We start from the raw sequence: 25,025 nt of genomic DNA on the forward strand, positions 1-25,025 counted from the left end.
ATTCTACCTTCATGATAGGTGTTTTTTGTTTAAATATACAGTCCTCTTTAAATCCTGTTTGTTTAAGTGGCTCCCCTTCTGGAGGGTCAACTTACCTTATTGGGAGAACAAGGAAATTAGGGATCTGGGTTCCTGGTCCTTACAGACAAAAAAAAGCTTTCATATCATGGCCTGAAGAATGTATTTTCTTCCCAATTTTAACAATCAGCCGTATTAAGAGTTCTGGAAAATCCAAAAAGTTGTAGGTAGTATCGTTAATATAAAAATATTGTGCGGCTTGTGGTTTTAGTTTTTGTTGTTGTTTTTTGCAAGGACTTCATAGGTCCTATCTGTAAAACTAAAATTTGGAATACACAATAAAGACTGAAAAGCATTAAAAGTCCTATAGAACAGATAGCACTGCTTTTGATAACCAAGATGTTGTCTTGTTTTAATATATGTTTCTAAGGATTGTTCTCTTTGAAAAGCATTTCTTTGCGGGTGGGGTGGGGGGGAGGAATGCATTAGTTTGCTCATCTACAACCAGGGAAAAATCTGCTGACCTTTAAGGTACAACTGGACTACTCGAATTTTGGCTTGGGGAAGTATCACGAGAGTGCCTTTGCTTTATGTAGTTAAGCAGGAGCTTGACATGCCAAGCAACATAAGAAAGATTATTTAAAAAAAATAAAGGGCATTTAATATACCAGACAACTTCACTTGGCTCCATCGATTTATTATTATTATTATTATATCCCGCCCATTCCCCCATGGGGGTCTAGGGGGGAGTACATCAAATATGCAATAATAAAACAACGACTTCTTCGTTGTCCTACTGCGTTTAGGAAAACTTTCGCAGTTGTGGAATGACCCCACGCGCTTCCGAAAGTTTATTCCTCCCACATCTCTGTACGGTTGGACTTCATTTCCCAATGGGCCCTACAAACGAACTTTTCAAGGCCGAGCTGGATGTATAGAGAGCGGTGATTGGACAAAAAGGATCTGACCCGGTTTATCACGCCCCTTACGATTGGACAACTTGCACAGCGGCGGGTCATCCTTTTGTTTGATTTTCGGGTTTTCCGTTGACACCTTGTGGACCGCAGGAGCGCGAACGAGACGGCGGAGAGCGGCTGACGAGAAGCGGACTAGTGCCGCAGACGGCTGGCTCTGAGTGGGGTAGAGGCGGCTCTTTGTCTAGGGAAAGGAAAGAAGTCCCTCCTTAAACGCTTTTACAGTTTAAATGGCAAAACTGCATAGTTGAAATGAGTTGGAGTGGCAGGTGCTCAAGTGTGTGATTTTGCACCCAACTGCCCCACGGATTTTGACGGCATAGGGGGCTGACCGTGGGCCTGGCGGTTAACAACATTTCGTGCCTCTAGCTTTTCTCATTTCGCTTGTGCCTGTTGACCACCGCTGGGCCCACGTAAAAGCCGTTTGCGCAGTGGGGTGTGAGAAACAGGTAGGTACACGAGAAAGTTCATCAGTTGTAAAGGCTGGAGTCACTAGTGTGTGTGTGTGTGTTTTAACGTTTAAAGCCTACATGCTGTTCTAAATAGTGAAAAATTCACTAGATACTTACATATATGTAAAGATACAGCGCGTTTACCATGGCCAGTAAGCTATGTTCCCTGTCAGCTGCAGAGTCCTGTGAGCAAAAACTCTAGTTTGAGAGCTATTGGCTTTAAAGTTGTGAGCTACTGCATCAGTTAGTGTGCTCTGGGGACATCCTTCCTGAGCTAAGACAAAAAGGTGTGAGCTGGAGGTTAAAAATCTGTGAGCTAGCTCATGCTAACTCAACTTAGAGGGAACACTGCCAGTAAGTAACCTGTAGATATTCATATGCATAGTTCTGTGTTTGTAGATGTCTGGGTAGCGGGGAGTGCTGTTTCTACTTCTGCAGAAGATAGCTGGTGAAGGATGAACTGCCCTGCCTGGAAGATTCTAGTGGGAACAAGAATGCAGGTTAAGAATTTGACCTGAGAAAACTTTTTTTTTTTTAAAGCAGATTTTAGACAGTCTTCACTTGAATCTGTTGAGAGTTACTGGTCCAACTGAACTCTTGATCTGGTTCACTATAGGAAAGTTCTCAAAATACTTAGCTACTAGGAATAAGTTCCTTGGAGGCTTTTAAACAGAGACTAGATGGCCATCTGATAGCAGTGCTGATTCTGTGAACTTAGGAGGAGGTATTTGTGAAGTTCCTGCATTGTGCTGAGGGTTGGACTAGATGACCCTGGGGGGTCCCTTCCAACCCTATGATTCTAAGTTGCAGAATAAAAGATAATGTGGGCATTAGGCAGGATGTTTTATAGGACTTTGATCGTTCAGGTAAAGAAGAAGGTGGTAGAAAGTGTCTTCCCCAAACTCTTGATCTACGTACCAAGATGTAGGGTATAGAAGAGCACAAGCGTTTGCTTTGGAAAGTGTTTTATTTAGAAAGTGTACATAACAAAGTTTGAGATCAGTGGCACCTTTATGATCAACAAAGTTGTACTCAAGATATAAACTATTGTGTGCACACACACTTCTTCAGATACAGGCATCCTTTGGTAAAACGGAACAAGGAGGAAAAAAATTCTGTGATGAAACAAGCTTTGAGTCTGAAAAGCTTATATCCCAAAATCTTGTTGGTCTCTAAGAAGAGATTTGATTTATACCCTGTCCTTTTTTTGGAGTCTCAGAGCGGCTTCCAATCTCCTTCCATTCCTCTCACAACAGACGTCCTGTGAGGTAGGTGGGGTTGAGAGAGCTCTGTTGAAAACTGCTCTTGAGAGAACTGTGAGTAACCCAAGGAGTGGGGAATCAAACCCTGTTCTGCAGATCAGAATCGCCACTCTTAACCACTGCACCAAACTGTCTCTTTCTCTGCCTAGAAAACAGGTACAGATTCCGGTATAACATGTTATCTTTACTGTTCCATTGCCCACATAAAACAAGATAATAATCTTTCTCCAAGAGGGGAAAGATGGTACCAAAGAAAAAGGTGCTGCTGGAATCAAATTAATTATTGGAGAATTGTTACCACATTTGTTTTGCTGACTCTCAAAAGTTTATCACCCCCCCCCCCCCAAAAAAAAACCTTGTTGGTCTCTAAGGTGCACTGGATTCAAACCTATAAGTAAAAATTGCTTCTAGAGAATAGTTAACACATTTGTTTTGCTGGTTACTTGGTTGTATTTTCCTGACACTAAAAAGGATTTTTCCCCACACTGACACAGGTGGCAGAGTGAATACCATGGCTTCTTCTCCAAGAACACCCCTTGCTTCCAAAAAGTAAGTCAGAAAACAGGCAGACACCTTCATATGGCTCCACTAGTTCCTTCTTCATGGCACTTCTGGGCTGGTATGTGTGCCCTGGGCCAAGCAGATTATATTCTTTGAAATCTGCATCCTTTGCTGCTAGTTGAGACAGCTACCTGCATCACCTCATATCATTACTTCTCCTGGTCCAAGAATCTTCTCCCTGGCATCTCTTCTTAGCTGCTGTGCTTTATATAGCTCACTACGGCTTTTTCTTTGGTACCATCTTTCCCCTCTTGGAGAAAGTTGATTGTCTTGTTCAATGTGGGCAATCAAGATAAATACAGGAACATGTTATACCAGAATCCATACCAGTTTTCCAGGCAGACTACAAACTGCTAGTTGTATCCTGCAAAGCTCAAAGTGGCTTGCAATGCAATCCTAAACAGAATTGCTCTCTTCCAAGTCCATTGACAATGTAGACACAAAGCCAACAGGTTTTTAAGCTTTTAAGTACATGGTGTGTAAGAATGTGTGTGTGTGCACACGCAGGTATTACTGACTGAATTGTTGAAGGTACAGTGAGCTGAAATCCAAAGAAAATATACATAGAGGGCTTCTGTCTAATGCCTTGTAATTGTCCTCAAGGGCAGAACTATGTGGAGTGTGTTGCAATAATCTAACTGTGAGGTTACCACAGCATAAAATATACAGCTGTCAAATACTTCTCTGTATATTCAAGAGCATATATTAGTGTACTCACATTTGAATTCTACATGTAAAACTTTTCAGACTGGGGCATTAATCTAATTATGCCATTGGAACAGAAAAAGATATCTCTGACCCCCTCCTGAAGTCATACCAGGAGAAGAATCAGACTGAAGCAGTATCTCTTCCTGAGCTCCCTTTTTCCCAAGTCAGGTTGTGATGGAGAAGCAGTGGGGGGTGGGGAGGGTAAACTCCCTACAATTCCAAGATGGATGGATCAATGAAGATCCTTTCCCTGGAGGCTTTCAAACCACCATGGCTAGAAGGGGGGGGGGGGGGCAAAGTACTGCCTCAAGATCTACCCTACTCCTGTTCGCATCTTTCTTTTGGGTCATTCCTGTGAATTCCTGTTCTGCATTTTGAGAACCTAGGGTAGACTGAATGTTTAGAGTGCCAGATATGGTTCACATTTGTTGAAAGTAGGAGCATACTTTGTAAAACTATGCAGTTCCCATTTTTAAATTCTTTTTTCTCTTAAGAAAGGGTTGAGGGGCTTGGCATTTGTCCTTTTAGAAATGGCTTTGTTATTTTTGTTGCATTCGCCCATGCTGCTCAGGTCTGCTACATGTCGAGGCACTCCCAAACGTGCCAGTTCCTCAACTCCTGACCAGAACAACTCTACGCCTCTTCCTTCAATCAATGAGCGCTTGGCCTACCTCCGCCCCTCCCGGGAACTGCTGGAGTATTACCGAAAGAAGATTGCCCAGTTTGATGAAGAACATGAAGAGCTGGTTAAAAGGCTGGAGAAATACAAAGCAACATATGATGAGCAGGTAAACAGATTAATATCCAGCCAAAGGAACAAGTTCTCAATGGCTGACAGAGAGCATTAATGTGATGAATGAGCATTTAGAATTGCCAGATTGCTTTGCGTTTATCTTCTTGCTGGTGGAATTTTATATTTTGGATCCTGGAAAAATATGTTGGCGAATACTACAGTTAAATTGTTCCAACAACCACAAACTCACTTGTTGAGCACTAAAGGAAGCCTTTATATACTTGGTTTTGTATTTTTGAACACTAGTTTAATGTTTGTCTCTCTCTATCTGTACTTGGTACATGCAGTGTCTTACAGAGGAATCCTAAGCAGGTCCACTCTGAATTCTACTAAGCAGGGGCGGCCAAACTTGCTTAATGTAAGAGCCGCATAGAATAAACATCAGATGTTTGAGAGCTGCAAGAAAGGAAGCAAAGGAAGGAATGCAAATAGATGTGGGGGTGGCGTGGAAAGGAAGCAACTTTAACTTTAAATGCATTCTCCAGACTGCCTGCTGGCTTGGCATGGAGAACTGATTTAAAGAGAGAAATGCTTTCTCCAAGTTGGCCAATGGGGCAGTGGGGGATTCAAGAGATGCACAATATGTGTGGAAGAGCCACATGTGGCTCCCGAGCCACAGTTTGGCCACCCCTGTACTAAAGCCTATTCAGTGGGGTTAACTCCCAGATATGAATCTGCTCAAACCACTGGTCCATCTAATTCCATCTTCTACACTTGGCTGGCTGCTGCTTCCCAGGGTCTTGGTCCTGCTCAGCCTTGCTGTCTTGGAGATCCCAGGGACTGGACCTTCTTCAGGCATAGCAGGTTCTGTGGCTAAGTTATGACCCTTCTTCTATGCACTGATATGGAGAATGAGGAGGCAAGCAGGAAGGCATTGCAGTGCCCAGAGTTTTTGATCCAGGATGCTACAAGGAGAGCTACTGTAAAGATACAGGGGAGCTTTGGAAGGAAGTGGTATTGGAGAGGCATACCTATTCGCATGTTTAGTGGATTTATATGCATCTTCTCAAGAGACCTGTTCTATACTGCTTAGAGGTAAAAACAATACCATAAGTTTATAAAAACAACATAACTTAGCAATGTGACAAAACCAAGGCAGGTGCTTAGCAAAGTATAAAACAAGGATTAGGCATCTTAAAGATACTCATTTAAATATTCTCCGGCTAGAATCTGAGAGCTAGTATGGTGTAGTGATTAAGAGCAACAGCCTCGAATCTGGAGAATCAGGTTTGATTCCCCACTCCTTCGCAGGAAGCCATCTGGGTGACCTTTGGCCAGTCAAAGTTCTCTCTGAACTCTCAGCCCCAGTCATGTGTCTGTTCTGGGGAGAGGAAGGGAAGGAGATTGTAAGCCACTTTGAGACTCCTTAAGGTAAAGAAAAGCAGGGTATAAAACCAGCTCTTCATAAAATACCTGGAAAAGATGGACCCCCTTAGCTAGAAGACTTTGTAAAAAAAAAAAATCTTGGCCCAGTACCTAAAAGGCAGTAAGGTAGGCACCAAGTAAGCCTCAAGGGGGAGACCTTTCCAAAGGTGAGGTGCCATCCTGTCTGTGATTGCTACCCACCTCACCTCTGCAATTGGAGGCACAGAAAGCAGGGCTTGGTGGGCAGATCTTAGCTGGTGGATTGGACAGTATGGGTAGAAGCAGGTCTTTTTTTCTGGATAAAGAGGTGCTGGAACTCTCAAGAGGGAAATGAAGAAGAAACACATGGGTGACACTCATGAACTTTTAAACACTTTTTTGAGCATTTTGTTTCCACGAAGAGGTTCCAGAACTCTTTTCTGCTGTGTTCCCTCAGGGAAAAAATATTTATTTATTTATTTACTTTCCATTTATATCCCACCCATTCCAAACGAACTCAGGGCTGCTAACAAAAAAACACAGAGTAGAAGCAAAAGACTTTCTTAAGTTTGCATAGTTCACAGTTAAAAGGATTTCCACCATCAGTATGAGGCCTGTAAAAGTATTCCAAGAGTGATATTTTCAAATAAAAATGAGTGATATTTTCAAGAAATTTGCCATATGGGTTTGATCAAATCCTCCAACAATCAAGGCAAAGCCAGTGCTGGCTGATAGCACTTGGCCTTGAGAGAAGCCATCTTCTTGCAAGTTGCTATTTATTTGAGCTAGGCCAGGGTCCTCTCCCATGGCAAGTGTCTCTGCCTTTCCTCTGATACAGTTGCTTCCATTTTTCCCCATCTAGCACAAATTGCAATGGGAAATGCGTCAGCGGGAGGAAGAAATTGCTGAGCTACAGAAGGCTTTGAGCGACATGCAAGTTTACCTCTTCCAGGAAAGGGAACATGTGCTGCGCCTTTACGCTGAGAACGACCGGCTGAAAATCAGGTTGGTCATCTGGATGGGGAGAGCAAGAGATGCACAAGTCGACGGGAAAACCTCCCTCCCATCTGGATGTGCACATGTGCTGTTGGGCACTAGCAGATAGATGGTCTTGTTGAACCTCTAGGAAGGACTTTATTACAAAAAGAATTTCTATAACAAGGATTGTGCCAATATACAAAGTATTGTATGCATTTGTTGAATATATTTCTTTGTACATTGTATACTCTTTGTAGCATCATTGAACACAGCTGTTTGGGTTTGTTGAATCTGGAACATCTAGGAATGGCACATATAGGAAGAGCAGGGTTTTGCCTTGGGCTTTGGAGACAGCAAGAAGTCCCATCCAGGGTGAGAGAAGGAGGTGCAGGTGAAAGAGGAGTCTCTGGTGCAGGCTGACCGCAACCCTCCGGGAAGGTAAAACTGCGCAAGTAGTCAAGTTGCAAAGAGAGCAGCTTGCTCTGTGGCCCAAGCAATGGAGATGCAACTTCTGTTTGACTTCCCATGAGGCAGTGTGGCAGTTTTGTTCCAGGGCAATGAGGGTGTGCTTAAGATGGCCCAGCCTTGTGGGGGTTTGGAATGAAGCCGGGAGCATGCACAGCCTTTATGCCTACAGTTAAAGGAGCAGCAACGGCACGACAGTGAGCCTGGAGTTGGAGAAATGGAGCTGTGGTTGTACAGTCCCCTTTCACTCCAAGCTAGCATTCCCAGGGGGGGAAATAGCAGTATTCCCTTTTCTCTGCCTGTCCTTCTCATCTGGCTTTTGCAGGAGGCAGCAACATTCCACCTTACCTCACACTGCAATAGCTGGCTGACCTTGGGCCAAGTACTCCCTCTCAGCCCAACCTGCTTCACAGAACTGTTGGGAAGATAAAAATGAGGGAGGCAGAGCCATGTAAGCCAGCCTGAACTGTTTGGAGACAGGGTGGGAGGAAAATGTACCAGATGTGATTTCCTCATGCTGATTCCATTTGAGGCAAAGCCTGTACAAAGATGGGTTTCTTCCTTTTCCTGCATCCTGTGCATTTCTTTAGAGAAATTGAGCCAGGAAAGGGATTTGTGGAGGACTGTAAATGTTCTGTGTGATGCTGTACTATCTGGGATCTTTCAGCTTGGTTACCATTGATACCTTCTTTAAGAAAACATCAAGGAGCTCATGCAAAAGTTTCAGTCTGTTATGCTAAAAATGCTTTGAGTGTAATTCTTGTTGCCTACATCCTGCCAAAGTAGAAAAAATAGATTCAAGATTAACAATATGATCCTTTAAAAAAGAGTTACAACCTTCTAAATACAGCTCCCCTTTTTGGATTATGATTTCCTGCTTTTTAACTCAATTTCATTTATTTTTATTTATTTGGATAAACATATGGCGCAGAGGTCCATGAATGGCTATTAGCCACAGCATATTGATGGAACTCTCTGTCTGGGGCAGTGATGTTCTATTCTTGGAGCTTTTCGGGGCAACACTGAGAGGGCTTCTAGTGTCCTGGCCCCACTGATGGACCTCCTGATGGCACTTGGGTTTTGTTGGCCACTGTGTGACACAGAGTGTTGGACTGGATAGGCCATTGGCCTGATCTGACGTGGCTTCTCTTATGTTCTTAAAACTTTTTATACCACCTCTCTCCAGGTTATGAATTCTCTAACTATCCTTGTTTGCAAACTGTTAAGCCTTTATGCAGAACCCTGCATTAGTTTCTTTAGTACAATTTAATCAATCATTCATAACCTTCCCTATGCTTTTCTTACCCCATCAATACTATTCACTGTCCCAAGTCACTGGCTTATTAAAATGCATATAATCAGAATGATTAAGTGTCCATCATTTTCAGCCCTGAGATGTGTTCAGAAGGAGAAAATCCAGACCTTTTCTGCTGCATTTGTGACTTAGCTCAGAGATCAGTTCACGTTAACACATTCTAAAGATACATGTGACCCCACTGGCAAGATGTGTATCTGTAAAAGCTAACATGGTATAGTGGTTAGTACCAAACTGGGATCTGGCAGACCCAGATTGAAATCCCCACTCTACCATGTAAGCTTGCTGAATGACCTTAGGCCAGTCACACCTACTCAGCCTGACATACCTCACAGGGTTGTTGTGAGGATAGACTAGAGGGGAAGTGAATGATGCTAACTGTTTTGACTCCACATTGGAAAGAAAAGTGGGATATGAATGAAAAAAAATATTGGAAGCTATCCAGATTGTTCACTGTTGTTCTTGAGTTGTAACAACTTCCTCTAACATATATTAGAGGATGCACTTTGGCTTTGTATTGGGTCACTTAGAGAGCAATCCTGAGTACATACACACCCTTTTAAATTCATTGGATAAGTTTAGAAGGGTGTAACTGTTTAGGATTGCGCTGTTATATTGCCTCCTATGGAGGAGCAAGCATTTTGAGTGTGGAATAGATGCAGCTTTTAGAGAGGTGACAGAGACAATCTGTGGAAGCAGAGGGAGATTATATTAAAAATGAGTTTGTTTCCTGGCCTATACATATATATAGTGTTTCCTGACCTATATATATATATCTATAGTGAACTGCTCAGATACTACAGGGAAATAAATTTCCCCTTTATACACAGGCAGGAAATCTGACTCAGTTTTCTTCCAGGTTAACTTGGCTTTGAATACTGGGGATTTTTAAAAAGGGTACATCTTATACTTACTTGATATATTTGGGAACAGAAATGAATAATCTTTCTTTCAATGGATTCCAGGGAGCTTGAGGACAGGAAGAAGATTCAACATCTTTTGGCTTTGATGGGGACAGATAATGGCGAGATCACTTATTTTCACAAAGAACCACCTCACAAGGTAAAAAAAAAATCCTGTTCATCTGCAGTTTTTTTTTTTTTAGTAGTAGTAGTAGTTGCTAAATGTTCTGTCTTTGAGATGTGTCGCCTCTGGTTTACAAAACATTAAAATAAGTGTAGCTGAGTTCCCAAATCCTGAAACAAAAGCCAAAAAATCAAGCAGCAAAAAAGCTAAAGAACAAGACATCATTGACTTAGTTCTAGAAACCATTGAATAGAGATGCCCACTGGACCTCCTTGGGGAGGTTATGCCAAAGCTGCCATGGGGTATGTTTTGTATATGTAGATCCGTTTATCAGAGGACTGGTTTGTCTGGCTCTAAGCAATGTTTTCAAAAGGGCTTCTGAATGCTGCTTCTGCAAATATTTCAGTGGACTATCTTCAGCGATCTTTGTTTTGGTCTCCTTATTTGCAGTCTACTGTACAGTAAATATACAGAGCGGGGAAGGATACTGTAACCAGCAGACTTTCTATCTAATCTCTGGATCCTAAACAAATTGACCTGGCTACTTCTGCATGAGTAGTTTCAAGGTTGCACAGATCCAGCGTGGATAAGCAACCAGGATGAGAATTGCATGTATTCTGTAAAAGCTGCAATTCTGAGTCTCTTGGGTTTAAAAGACCAAGGGGAAACAGTAGCCAAGTAGCCTTTCCTATAAAAATGCAAAGCTCTGGTTTAAGAGGGTGCCATCCTCTATATGACAGCTCTTCAAGCACTTGAAGGTGGTGATCACATCGCCTCTCAGTTGTCTCTTCTCCAGGCTAAACATACCCAGCTCTTTCAATTCTCAGTAGTTTTTAAGATGTGCCTCTGTGTCTAGCTGCATGCACTGAATGCCCTATTAAGACACATTACAAATGTCCCTGTGTCTTGATATGAACATAGGAACAGGCTTGTGACTTGTTGTGCCAAGTGTCTCTGCCTGGTTTAAGGGGGAAAGCAGGAGCCTTGTTCTGAGATCCAGCCTTGGCCCCCTGCTGAACCCACAGCTATCTGATGATTCTGGGTGAGACAGCTGGTTGAAACCTGTGCAACAGTCTACTTACATGGGTGTTCCTCTTTACAAGAACAGTCTCTCTGGGCTGTTAAAGTAACAGCGGCAGAAGAAGGTAAGCCACCAGATTGTCCTGCTGATGCCTTTTCTCTCTCAGGGTATTTATCTCTAGTGTGTCCAAAGACCAAGCAACAAGGAGTGAGTTAACTAGAATGTTTTTGATTATTTTAGGTCACTATTCCTCAAAGGCTAACCAAGAGCAGAGATTCATATGAACGGAATGGGAACAGCACTCTAAAAACAGGTAGCAGAACACATATCTTGCAAAGGAGAGCTGCTAAGCAGCAGGATATTCTGGGGATGTGTAGGAAGGATCTCAGGATGTCCCCTCCAGTGGAAATCCCTCAGCAGAACCACACTTTCTTTTTCCTCTTGACCACTGCTCCTTAATAGAAACACTGTCTCAATTTAATTTACTTGAATGTGGTCATCTTTTTTTTTAATCAATGGAAACTTCTGCTTTAGGTATTAAAAGCTCTGCCTCAAAGCCGACAGCAAAAGGAGGGAAATCAGAAAGCGCAGAGAGATGCCAGAGGGACAACCAGACGCTCTTATTACAGGTAGTGGCATACCACGTGGCCTCGGGTTGACTTGTACTTGGAATTCTGCCGTTACTTGCAGGGCCTCAGAATGGAGTTCTTTCTCAGTGCCTTTGGAGGTGGGTGGTCCACTTTGCCAGTGGTGGTGGGTGATTCAGTTAGCCTTTTGTGGACACTGAAATCGATGAAGCTGAAATGCAAAAAAGCTAATACCTGGGACAACGATGTGTACTTTGGCACTGGCTTCTTTTTGGAAGATATCAACACACAGGAAAGGGGGAGAAATTCTTCTTTATTTTACTTCATTTATATCCTACCTTTCTCCCCATTGGGGACCCAAGTCAGCCAATGTTATTCTCCTCCACTTTTTCCTCACAACAATCCTGTAAGGTAGGTTAGTCAGCTAGTATGTGACTGGCTCAAGGTCACTCGGTGAGCTTCTGCGGTGAAGTGGGGAATCAAACCTGAGTCTCCCAGATCCAAGTCTGACACTCCAGTTACAACACCACATTGGCAAGAAAGAGCAGTGAGCTTTGATTAAGACCCGCCCTGTCCAACTAGGAGTATCTCAGATGTGCCAGAAGTCTAGCCCAGGCACATTATAAATAATAAACATATTATTAACCCATCCCTTTCATTGAGTTGTGCAAGATGCTGAATGGGTCCTTTGTGTTTTTCTGGTGCTATCAGCCAGCAAGGCAACACTATATAGCAGGGATTTTGTGGCTCCTTCATAGATGTATGGAGGCATCAACTTGGTGCCAACTGAACGTAACACTTTGTGCATCTGTCAAAGCAGAGCTCTGGCTTTCAAAAACTTACGTTCCTATAAATTTGTTAGTCTTTTGAAGCCCACAATGCTCCCTTTGTTTTGGCTGCTGCAACCAAAGCAAGGACCCCCTTCTGGAACCTGTATGGCTGGCGAGGCTTTTGTTCTTGAGTTCTTGCCTCAGGCGTCTTGAAATTAGCCGGTAAATGTGTAAGTGGCTACCCTGCTTCTACTTGCTTTCTTTTCATCTGCCAGCACGGAATTCAGCTGTGATTTGTGCTTTCCCTGCTCAGCCCTCCACTTCGTAGCCCGCAGCAACAAAAAAAAGGGAGAAACCAGAAAGTCTGGAGAAGAATTGGCCTGTTGTTGTTGGTTTCAGACTATCCTGTTTACTTAGAAGGGGTCATTGTGGCAAAATCCAAGAACTCCTCCCCCCCCCCCCAAAAAACCCCAGAGTATCTGGGGTATTCATATGACCCATTACCTACCCATTCAAATTATAAGCTCGTCATCCGGTCAAATGGCCAGCTTGTCGTATGACCAGTTCAGTATGATCATTGCATTAGTTCAAAAACCTGTCAACAGAGAATTCATTGATAGAAATACTTTCTCTGAAAATGACCTCAGTGACTGAAGCAGTTTTGAATGTAATTGCCTCTCTCAGAGGAACTTGACTAACCTGATAACAATTTAGGCTCCCCCACCCCACCCTGGTGTTCGGAATTGCTTCTGTATTGATTCCAGGCATGTAAGGATGACCAGCTTTTTTACTGGACAACTTCCTATTATTGAAAATGTAGAACATTTTCAAATTTCACAGAGTAACTCTTCATGCTGCATAAGAAGGCTGAAAATAGATCAAAAAGTACACATAGCAGAGAAGCAGAAATTCTTCCAAGAGAAGAGGGCACAGGGAATTCCAACCATATTTTATGTGCATCTCTTAACTGCATTTGTCTCAAATGACTACAGTTGGCCAGATACTGTGTTGTTAGCCCACCAAGCTATGAGAGAATCGGGAATCCTGCAAAAAAAGTACGACTGTTATTCTGTAAGGGAAGCAGCCCTGATGTGACTGTTGATTCTCTGCCTGTTTTCTGTGCTGATCCAGGTGGAAGCCCTTCAAGCTCAATTGGAAGAGCAAGCTCGGCTTGCCAAAGAGCAGCTTGAGGCATTGCTAGAAGACCGGCGAATCCGCATAGAAGAAGCTCAAGTTCAGCATCAGAGGGATCAGGACAAGATCAAAGACCTTACTGAAAAGTGGGTGCGAGAATTTTTGTTTGTTTCTCATGACACACCCAGAGAGGCAGAATATGAAAATAAACGATACCGTATTGGAGGGGTGAGCTGGTCAAATATGCTTATGGTGATGTCTGTGGCTCTCACTGGTGATGAATGCCTTGGAGGGAAATAAGAGGAGACATGAGGGAATCTTGTCTTTTCTGGAGACAGGAGCAGTGTTCCCTCTAGGCTGAGTTAGCGTGAGCTAGCTCACAGATTTTTAGCCTCCAGCTCACACATTTTTGTCTTAGCTCAGGAAAAATGGCCCCAGAGCACACTAATTTATGCAGCAGCTCACAACTTTAATGCCAGTAGCTCACAAAGTAGAATTTTGTCTCACAAGACTCTGCAGCTTAGAGGGAACATTGGACAGGAGCAACATGGCAAGGGAGATCATTCCTGGGGTGTAGCCATGGTGTTTTTCAGAAGAAGAGCAAGAGTCCAGAGCGCTTTAAAGCTTCCTTCATCAGATACAATGGAAAGGGAAGACATGCACCCCTATCATATTAGACACCATTAGCAGTCTACATTCTGAATCCACAGACTCAGAGATATAATGCTATGTCAATCACCCAGGTAGTCTGTAGACTTTTAATCTAATGGTCTCGGGTTCAAACTCCTGCTCAGGCACAGCCAGCTTTGCAAGCCATTCCTTCAGGAGGTCATCATTTGGGGGAGCAATCATCTCTCAGTGGGAGCACACGCTTTGCACACACTTCACAAGTATAAAGTCCAAGGTTCGATCCCTGGTATCTCCAATCAGAGGATCTCTGTTTCCAAATTTGAAAGGACCTCTTCCTAGTAACCATGGATAATTACTCCCAGACAGAATAGGCAATGCTGGACTAGATGGACCAGAGGCTTAATTCACTACAGCAGCTTCCTTTCTTAAGATCCCCCAGGGTGGCCCCCTGTCGTTCCTGTTTCAGTGCAGACGTACCCTTCAAGAAGATCTGTGTGGAACAGGATACATCTTCCTCCTTTAGACCATGACCTATGCAGCTCTAGTCTTATAAAGATGATGCGTAAGGAATGCAAGAACTGAGGAATGAAGCAGCCATCATTCTTTCTTTCCCACATTTCAGATACAACAAAGCTCAAAGCTTGCTGTACGAGAGCACCCGAGATTTTCTCAACTTGAAATTTGAAGCACGGACGAATGAGAAGTCTTGGATGGCGGAGAAGGACTGTTTGTTGAGGAGGCTGGACAAAAGGAAGGCTGGGCCAAAACGAAGCCGGGTTCGGTGGGATAGTAACAGAATCCAGGACCGTGGCCGCAGCCCCCGAGACAGCAGTCAGGAGTGGCAGGAGGAGAGCAGTCAAGAGGAGTGGGAGAGCAGTCCCCGTCAGCAGAGCTTCAGCCAAAAGTTGCAAAGCTCTGCAGAGAAGACAGGCAAGACCAAGCACGCCCCCCAGGAAGAGCATGAAGTCCGCAAAGCACATAGTGCAGTTGCAGACATTAAGGTAATAGCAGCTGCCCGTTTTGAAGGGCTTGAAACAGGGCACTATTGCATTTCCATTTCTCAGGAAAGGCTGGAGGACAATAAGGTTCATAGTGCCCTTTGCTGAAATGTTAGAAGTCTGGGTTTGGTCAATACCTGGGTGAGGACCCTATGAACCCTGCCTACTTTTCTTTTATCATGCAAGTCAAGATACAAGTTGCAGTGTCCTAACATACCAATAGGGAGCACTTTGGCACAGAGTGGTAAGCAGCAGTACTGCAGTCCAAGCTCTGCTCACGACCTGAGTTCAATCCTGGCGAAAGCTGGGTTCAGGTAGCTGACTCAAGGTTGACTCGGCCTTCCATCCTTCCAAGGTCGGTAAAATGAGTACCCAGCTTGCTGGGGGGTAAAGTGTAGATGACTAGGGAATGCAATAGCAAACCACCCTGTAAAAGTCTGCCAAGAAAACGTCCTGATGTGACTTCACCCCATGGGTCAGTAATGACCCAAAGCTTGTACAGGGGACTACCTTTAACTCTTTACCTTTAGCATACCAATAGGAGGGAAGGGAAGGCAGCATTATCAGATCTCGGAAGCTAAGCGGGGTTAGTACTTGGATGGGAACTGCCATGGATGACTCTGAAGAGGAAGGCAATGGCATACCGCCTCTGCTTCTAACTTGCCTAAAAAGTGCTTTGTTGAGGGTTACCATAAGTTGGTTGTGACTTGACAGCACATACATGACACACCAATAATCAAGTTGCAGTGGGGCACGTAACAGGACTCAATGTTGATTTAGAAGGTCATGTGCACATATGGAAAGAGAGGCTTCTTAAGGTAGAGAGCTGGAAGAGACCTCCAGGGTCATCTTGTCCAACCCTCCTGCACAATGCAGGAAATGACAAATTCTTCCCTGCCCCCCACACGCACCCCCAGTGACCCATATTGCACACCCAGAAGATGGCCAAAAAAAAAAATCTCTCCAGGATCCCTGGCAAAACTGGCCTACAGAAAAATTGTTACCTGGCCCCAAAGTGGCAATCAGCATTTCCCTGAGCGTGTAAGAAAGAGTCACAAGAACCAAGCTGTGATGCAACCCTTCCTGCCCTCCTTATGATCTGTCTAATTCACAGAATCAGCATTGCTGTCAGACAGCCATCTAGCCTCTGTTTAAAAACCTCCAAGGAAGGAGAGCCCACCACCTCCTGAGGAAGCCTGTTCTAACTGTCAGGAAGTGCTTCCTAATATTGAGCTGGAAACTCTTCTGATTTAATTTCAACCCTTTGTTTCTGGTCTGATCTTCTGGGTCAACGGAAAACAATTGTGCACCATCCTCTATATGACAGCCCTTCAAGTACTTGAAGACGGCTATATCACCTCTCAGTCACCTCCTTCCAGGGTAAACATACTTATTTCTTTCAGCCTTTCCTCATAGGACTTCAGACCCCTCACGATGTTCATTGCCTTCTCCTGGACACATTCTAGCTTGTCTATATCTTTCTTAAATTGTGGTGCCCCAAACTGAACACAATACTCTTGGTGAGGTTTAACCAGAGCTGAGTAAAGTAATATCGTCACTTCATGGGATCTGGACACAATACTTCTGTTGCTACAGCCCAAAATCACATTTACCTTTTTAGCTACCACATCACACTGCTGACTCATGTTCAGTGTATGGTCCACTAAGACCCCTAGATCTTTTTGGCACATAGTACTGCCAAAACAAGTCTCCCTCATCCTATAATTATGCATAGGATTTTTCCTACCTAAATGCAGAACTTTACATTTATCCTCATTAAAACTCATTTTATTTGTTTTAGCCCAGTTTGCCAGCCTGTCAAGATCATCAGGTAGTCTGTCAGGACCATCAGGTAGTCTATTGTTGATTGCTATGTAATTTATCATAATCTTTTTGAAGTATAGTACTACTTATTAAAGTACAGTGGAGGGAGGAGTCAGCTGTTTGTCTGCCTGGAAGAAAGTGGGTTCAAACTACAACTAAAAACCAGTAGGCTAGATTGCAACTTGGAGCAAATGAGTATTGGAACAGGTTGGCAAGGGATGCGATGCGATGAAATTCTCATTGCTGGATGCATCAAGGAACAGGTTAGAAAGCAATTTTTGTTGGGTTTATTTAGGCAAATTCAGTCCATAAGGTAACCTGTATATTGGGAACCTCTAGAAGTCCACCTCACGTCACCTCATTACAGAGCAATTCCTCTTTAGCAGTGGTAGAAGGGGAAGAAAAGTCATTTCTAAGCACATTTCCCAAGGTGGACCTCTGTAGAAATAAATGTGTTCTGGTTTGAAATGGTGGTGGTAGCTTCAGCCAGCAGCAGCACAAAAGCTTTCACTGCCAGATATAGCACCAGGAGCAGCCGCCTCCACCCCGTTGGCCTTTGCTGCCCTGGAAGAGAGCAACTTCATTGCCCCAGCTGTCCTTAAAAACATCACCACAGTCCCTATCAGCAGGGCTTTTTTTGTAACAGGAACTCCTTTGCATATTACGCCACACTCCCCTGATGTAGCCAATCTTCCAAGAGCTTAGAGGTCTCTTAGTATAGGGCCTACTATAAGCTCCAGGAGGATTACAAAAAAAGCCCCACCTATCGGGTTTCTCCTGAGTGCTCATGAGATTGCTTCTCCATGCAAATAGTTTGCCTATCATTTTGGTTGCCCCAGCCAAGAGGTGGTCAGAAACGTTGGCCATACTCTTGCAAGGAAGAATACTCAGTTTGGTGTACTATCTCTAAAGAGGCCAGGGAGGGACAACTATTTGCTTTAGCTTGGGGCGGGGGGAGGCTAGTAGGTGGCTGATAGGCTGGCAGTAGAGGGATGGGAGGTTGCCACTCCAAAAGCTGCCACCTCTAGCAGTCCACCTCACGTCACCTCATTACAGAGCAATTCCTCTTTAGCAGTGGTAGAAGGGGAAGAAAAGCAGGATGCAAAAAGGCAAACACGTGTACCCGGTGATATAGGGAGGCCAGTAGTAAGGTGTCCCTGACCTGGATAGCCCAGGCTAGCCTGATCTCATCAGATCTCGGAAGCTAAGTAGGGTCAGTGTTTGGATGGGAGACCACCAAAGAAGTCCAGGGTCACTACGCAGAGCAGGCCCATAGCCAGGAATTTTTAAGTCAGGGGACATTTAAATTTCTCAGGGAGCACTGGCTAATTTAATTTAAAGCAGCCTTTTTAATTTAATTACAGTTAACTAACCACCCATAATTCTGAGGGTTTCTTCCTCCTCCTTTCTGTCTAAGGGGACATGCTGTGCTTTTGCTTCTGTGGCAGTTTTGCAGAGTGCAGGGAAGTCCAGAGTCAGGCTTCAGAGGAGATCCGAAGAAGCAGAGCGGCGGAGGCAGCGCAGGGAAAGCAAGGCAGGCTAGCTAATTTACTGCTCACTCCTCTGTTGGTCTTGAAGGTGCCACTGGACTCAAAACAGTATTCTGAATAAACTTATGTTTTTCCACATGATTCCTCAGGCATTACTTACAAGGCAAGACCTCTCTACTGCTCACATCCGCATTGATGTTGGGTGGAGTCAGAGATGCCAGAATGGCATTTGTATGGGCAAATGAGTGGCTGAAATGTTTGTTCCTGTTTGAGAGGATCTTGCCAATGGGAAAAAGGTTGAGGCGGGAAGGTAAATGGAGCTGGCTGCTGAGTTTATTGAGCAAGAGAAGGAGGCCAGGGGGCTGCAGCCTTCCCCATCTCTCTGAGGTACCCTCAGCCACCTTCCAACAGCAGCTTAGGCTAGGCGAACAGTTGGAGGCATTACTGAACAATGGCTTGTCCTCTAGTCAGCCCCTTAATTTTTACATAATGTTCCGTGACTCTGACGTTGGAAGGGCGAGGTGGTGAACGAGTGGCACAGCTGCAGCGAGCCGGGATGGCGGCGGACAAGGGTGAGGCAGCAAAGACACCGTTGGTGGGTGGCGGCTTCTTATGGGACATGCTGACTTGGCTGCTACAGCAAACAACAAAAGGGGTTTTCTTAGGCAGGTGGGTGTGGAAATGGAGGCATGAAAAATAAAAAATGGGAAGTTGTGGGGCCTGAGCTGGATGAAAAGTTGGGGTGGGGCTTGGCAGTAAGTTGGGGCCCGGGGCCCCACATGCCTGATGCAGAGGCAGGAAACAGCAAACTTCCTCTCTTGCTTTGAAAACCCTGAAGGGTCACCGTAAGTCAGTTACTGTTTGATGACAAAAAAGAAAAGCAATTAGTCTCCACTTTTTTTTTCTTGCAGGGGTGAGCTGCAAGCTTTCTAGCCAAGACTAGTTGTTGGACTCGTGAGTGCTGTAATCCACTAGAGCCCAGCTGCATTGTTATAACTGGTGTAACCAGTTGTCCGTCTTGGACTTTGTTGCATGTTCAGTGCAGAATACACTGAATACGGTTCACTTTGGTGATCCTGTGCCCATGGTAGCTGTCTGTACAAAGTCCATTTTATGTTCATGAAAAATGTAAGTAGGTTGTATCTAGCACAGTGTTCTGAAATATTGCACAAGGCAGCAGCGCTTAAGTTATATGATGCACATCAGGATGTACCACACTAGCACCTGTTCTAGTCATGATGCAGGCAATGTGTTTTCAAGATGGCCCCATTGCCTTAGACATTGCCTGTCGGAAAGGGAGCTGTGCATATGGACAGTGTCTGATAACCCTTGGCTTTTTAAATCTCAGCTCCAGGCACTGCAAGGCCAATTGATGCAGGAGGAGCGATTAGCCAACATGTATCGAGAGCAGTGTGTTGCCCTAGAAGAAGAGCTGGCGAAGATTCGGGAGGAAGGAGACATAGGCCGAGAGCTCTTCAAGGTACTGCTGATAGCCTGCTTTTTTAACAGCCGTTGAAGGATGCTGTGACCTCTGTCTGTGGCGCTCCCCACTTACAGTTCTCCTGTTCACTTTCATTTCCGTAGGAGCGCTCAGAGAAGATGGGGAAGCGGCTGCAGCTGATGACCAAGCGCTACGAGGCTTTGGAAAAGAGGCGTGGCATGGAGGTGGAAGGCTTTAGGAATGACATCAGGCTACTTCAGCAAAGGCTGAGGGATGTGGAAAAGCAGCTGTTCAAGGTAATGCTGGTTTACATCTAGGAGGAACAATTGGAATGTGATATACTGGGGGATTACCCAGAATACTTTGTGCTCCAAATTTCAGTTCCTTTCCAGAAGTCCTGTCCATAGGTCTATAAATATAATAAAATAATAAATAAATGGAAATCATAATCAATTTGAGTCTCCACTCAGTAAAGGTAGTTTTGACTGCAATATGAATGTAAATTCTACACCTGAATATACCCCTCTCTTGGGCTTTGCTTGTCTCTGTCTCCTAACACAAAGCACTGTGTGGAGCATTCAAGTATTAAACTTTAGTTCAGCTTTTATCTGCAGCATTATATTAACTGTAGTCTGGATACTCCTGCTTCCTTTAAAATTGGTGAGAAACAGGTAAGTACTATTAAAAAGAGATTCCTTGAAAGGCAACGGGTGTTATTTACAATTTTGATTATTGAAATAGCATTTTTTTAAGTTGCTGTAAGGCAGGTGGAAAAGAGAGATTATTTGTTGAGTACCAGTTGAGAACTGTAATGTTTCATTTTTATTACATAAAGCCAATACAAATAACCCAAGGCAGGTATAACCCTAGTTGCTGTGGACTGAAGACTGAGCGCTAGAAGATGAAATTCAACAACCTTGTGTATTCCTTCCTTCATATAATCCTAGAAAAAGTCTTGTTTTTTAAAAAATTGTCATGCAGTAATATGCTTTTATACAAAAGGCTTGTTTTGAATACTGCTGCGGTTGCTTTCTATGCAGCAGGTGTAAGTAAAAGAGTGGGGAATCAAACCCGGTCCTCCCAGATAAGAGTCCGCACACTTAACCACTACACCAAACTGGCTCCTATTCTTGCCCTGACTGCCTTCCCCCACCTCCCCAACAGCAAGACAGAGGGAGGAAGCAAGAGGAAGGGGCCACCAGTTTCACAATGCCCAACTAGCTGTGGCAGCAGCAGATCTTTACATTTTGAGCTTTACATTTGGGGACCCATCTTAAGCAAAGTTGCACCCTTCTGAGCCCATTGATTCAGTGGTACCAAAGCAGTGGACTCAGAAGGGGTGTGGAATGTCAGAACAGCTCTAACTGATGCCTTTGTTGCTTGTCAGAATGTCAACACACAATTTACAGTGTTTTAAAAAATAAATCATTGCCTCCAGTCTTTCTTCAAAATTGTTTTTCCGATGCCTCTTTTGGAACTCACCCAACAGAACAATCTTTTTGCTGATATCTCCATTTGTCTTTCCTTCCAGGTGACAATGACTGTTGGTCCGGACCAAGACCTTGCAATTCTGCACGAAGTTCGCCAAGGGAACCGAAAGACTCAGAAAATTCAAGGGGAACTGAAAAACTTGAAGTCAAAAATCTACAGCCTGGAAAATGAGCTACGTGTCTGTTGAGGAAGGTGCACCAGTGGAGCCAGGTGCCCTTTCAGCATTCCTGTGGAAAAAGCAGAAACTCGTATCTTTGCGGCGAAAACTACCTACCTTGCTGTGGTTCTAGGGTGTAGCTATATGCTCCGCGACTGAAGGAGTCCATACAAGCTTATGTGAGACTTGGAAAGGAAATAATCTTTAACTTAAAAAAAAATACAAAGACTGAACCACAGTAACTGGTAATTGACGTTGTTCCAACCATCCTCATAGTCTTTAGGGAGTTTTTTTAATCTGCTGAAAATGGCACACAGCGAAGGGATCTCTGAGAAGCTATTTGTATGCTTGTTAGCTTCAGAGAGGAAGCCAGTTATTGTGAGTCCTTCCCCAGGAATGACTCTGGAAGAGAGGGGCTCCTGTGCTGTTAGGATCCATCCATCCTAATATCATGTTTTATGAATCAGAGATCAGTCTCTCCAATTCACTGCTTATTTGAGCTCTCAAGAACTAGAGCCCAGATCAAACCATTTTACTAGGAAAGAAAACTGTAGATCTAAGCGTGTTTTGCTTTCACGTAAGTACATAGGACGGTAGCTCTGAATGCTCTTTGCCTCCATTACAGAACTGTGGACACTTTTTTTCTGAGGGGGGGGGGTAAGCCCTGTGGTGTTGAATTGGGCTTTATTCCAGAGGATGTAGACATGGTATTGCAGTTTTAGTGAAAGAATGGAGTTGCATAATGTTGCTTCTTGCCACAGTTCGCATTCAGATCCTAACAGGAGTAATATTTTTATTACAGAATGTTGTCAGAGAGAGCAAGCAACTGTCCCCTGATGTAATATTAGCATTGCCCCTTCCTGTTTTGCACTGATTCTACCACTAGGCCATTGCTACAACCATTAATGACATCTCCACTGCAGACAATCTCTGGTCTTTCAAACTGATGCATTAACTTCTCCATGGGAAACAGAATGATGTAGGAAAAGGCAGCACATTAAAGGTCATATAGGACTTAGGCATCACTCATGAAGGAACACACTAGAAAACTGTTACTGCTTTGAGCATGACTACCAGAGGCATGTGCCATTGTCAAATGAGATGATCTACTAGTGTTTTTCTATAAAGGGGTGTTTTCCATTTATGAAACTCACAACAGTTCCCCCAGAAGTTCTTTTCTTTTAGAATAAGTAGCTTCCTATGCAACAATGTTTATCTGTTAGGTAATCCAGGAAGCTAAACTAGAGTGCTTCTAGCATGAAAATACTAACCTGCACCCTTTGTGCTGAGTTATGTTCAACAGTATAACTACCCTCTTTGTTTCTGTCGCTAACAAAGGGGTAACCTTTCCCTGACTGGCTGCAACTGCTCTGTAATGACAAAAAAAATTACTAAGCACCCAACAGAATTAGATTCTCTTATCTTCTTTCTCAAGCTACTTTTTAATGAATGCAAAGATTTTACAGGGTTAACTGCTTTTTAGAGAAGTTTTTGTTTTGTCTTCTGCTATTGTTAATTTCACATCTGGGTTTTATAACATTAAAATTGGAGTTGTATGCCTTGTTAAAACAAGAGAATTTTGTGATACTTGATAGACAAACAGGTTCATTGTGGTATGAGCCACAGCACTAAGACTCACTTAAAGTAGTCTCCTCAGTTGTACATAAGTACATAAAACAGACTGTGAGGCCAAAAGTAGATGAAATACAAGATGAATAATCTGTGGCTTCTACTTTACCACTTCTGGTTTACAAGATAACTCCAGTGGCCATACACAACAGATATTATTGCCAATGACAATATTTATATCTTTGCTCATTTTTGTAGGACTGACATAACTGGTTTCCCTTGAGCCCTAGAAGAAGACAATCTGCTCTGCTGATAAAAGCTCTACTTCAGCAATTTGTGCTAGAGTCACCCTTTGGAATCTGTTATTTCATTAGACAATGTATGATTTATCAGTGCAATTTGTTAAGCAAGTTACAGGATAAAAAGTTAACAGCGGTACAGTTTAAAACCACATCATCAAATCAGTCCAGCCATGACATTACTTTCATAATATATGACAAGACCAAAATAAGCTCATAACTTACTAAGGATAATGCTTCAAAGGTCTGAGCAAATTGGAAGACTTTAAAGCCTTTGAATCCTGCTGAGTTGGGCTACGCAATGACCTCTAGTGTCCTGCAGGACCATTTACTGATTATCCCTCCCGTGCAGCTCTTACTGAGTGGACCAGAATATGATTCAAAGAGCTCTCTCAGGTATTGTAGCCTGCTACAGTTTTAAAAGTAATCACCAGCACCTTGAACTTAGCCTGGAAGCAAATTGGAAGCCACTGTAGCTCACAGAGAAGAGGCATAATACATTCGCCACCCTTTTTGCCAGGAATTTTGAAGCAGTTGTAGCTTCCACATTGCCCTGTTTTTGAAGAATGGTGAGTTCCAGGTCAGTTGCTGAGTGTCATGGGACATCCTCTGATCATTAAAACTTTGTTCTCTTACTTGTGGCACCAAGTAGACTTTCCACAAAGCCCTCATATTTTTCCTCTCCCACTTCTTACATTATACTCTACTCCACAAAGCTCACCGCCTTCCTGTGCTCCTAATACTTAACATTTGTATAATAATTTTCTTATTCAAACCACTTCATGTACATGTTCCTTATCACTCCTGCACAGTAGGCTTGGATTATTTTCCCTATATTGCCAGTGAGAGACTGAGTTGTACAGAAGCATTTCTGTAGTTGGGGTTCTTACATGTTTTAAATGTAGTGGCTAATGGTCAACTCCAGTAACCTTGTGATGTAGCTCAGCCTCAAATACATCCCACAATTTCCCCACATGCTAATCCATTTTATTAACTTTCTGAGGGAGTATTTTATTAACTTTCTGAGGGAGTACTGAGAAAAGGTAGATTACTGTCTCTTTAATAAATCAAGATAGGTAGCTGTGTTAGACTGTCTAGCAGTAGAAAAGAGCAGGCCTCGGATTCAGCAGGCGCTTATAGGAGCACAGCTCCTGAACCTTTCTGAGGGGTCCCCCTCTTTCTCCCCATCTACCTTATCCATGAAATAGTAGGTGCAGCTGCATAACAATCCCTGGATTAGGAGAACGGCCAGCCACCAGGAGCTTTGCCACACCCCCAGCAGCCCTCAATAACCCCTGGAGAAGCCCACACCACCTTTTCTCCACTTCTTATGTGGTTTTGGGCAGTGGGTTGCTTGCTGGCCTTTTGCCTGGGGGCTGAGGCCCAGGAGAACCCCAGGCGAGTGAGGCCTGCTTGGGATGGTCTCACCCGCCTGGGGCTCTACTTTCTTGCATTGGGTTGCTTTTGGCTGGGGAAGGTGGCATATGCTAATGAGCTCTGCCACCTATTTTTCTACAATACAACTGGAAAAGAGTAAGAGTCCAGTAGCACCTCAAAGACTAACAAAATTTGTGGTAGGATATGAACTTTCATGAATCACTGCATACTTCTGAGATTCCAGCCTGAAGCAGTACCCTGAAAGACAGGTTTTCAGCCACTTCATTTTGCAAGAGTTAGACCAGAATTGTAGCTGTCAACTGGGATGGGTTTTTGCTTCT

The 25,025-nt window shown here is 43.7% G+C and overlaps 1 protein-coding gene across 1 annotated transcript; it reads left to right on the forward strand.

Annotated features, from left to right (window-relative positions):
- The first annotated feature begins 1,039 nt into the window (after positions 1-1,039).
- Positions 1,040-23,008, forward strand: CCDC77 (coiled-coil domain containing 77). The gene is made up of 13 exons (XM_060245763.1): positions 1,040-1,441; positions 3,201-3,255; positions 4,547-4,763; positions 6,975-7,117; positions 9,836-9,932; positions 11,158-11,230; positions 11,452-11,546; positions 13,406-13,554; positions 14,661-14,819; positions 14,902-14,924; positions 19,667-19,830; positions 19,935-20,087; positions 21,323-23,008. Exons 2-13 carry the CDS (start codon positions 3,218-3,220, stop codon positions 21,467-21,469), a joined length of 1,458 nt encoding a protein of 485 aa, XP_060101746.1. The 5' UTR covers positions 1,040-1,441; positions 3,201-3,217; the 3' UTR covers positions 21,470-23,008.
- The last annotated feature ends 2,017 nt before the right edge of the window (positions 23,009-25,025 follow it).

This window comes from Heteronotia binoei, chromosome 8 (assembly GCF_032191835.1).
Source record: "Heteronotia binoei isolate CCM8104 ecotype False Entrance Well chromosome 8, APGP_CSIRO_Hbin_v1, whole genome shotgun sequence".
Classification (NCBI taxonomy): Eukaryota; Metazoa; Chordata; class Lepidosauria; order Squamata; family Gekkonidae; genus Heteronotia; species Heteronotia binoei.

Bases quoted from the DNA above. Each gene is read 5' to 3' on its own strand.
- CCDC77 (XM_060245763.1), top strand. From the start codon at position 3,218: ATGGCTTCTTCTCCAAGAACACCCCTTGCTTCCAAAAA. The intron at 19,831-19,934 runs GTACTGCTGATA...TCATTTCCGTAG, and splicing joins TAGGCCGAGAGCTCTTCAAG to GAGCGCTCAGAGAAGATGGG. The intron at 20,088-21,322 runs GTAATGCTGGTT...CTTTCCTTCCAG, and splicing joins TGGAAAAGCAGCTGTTCAAG to GTGACAATGACTGTTGGTCC.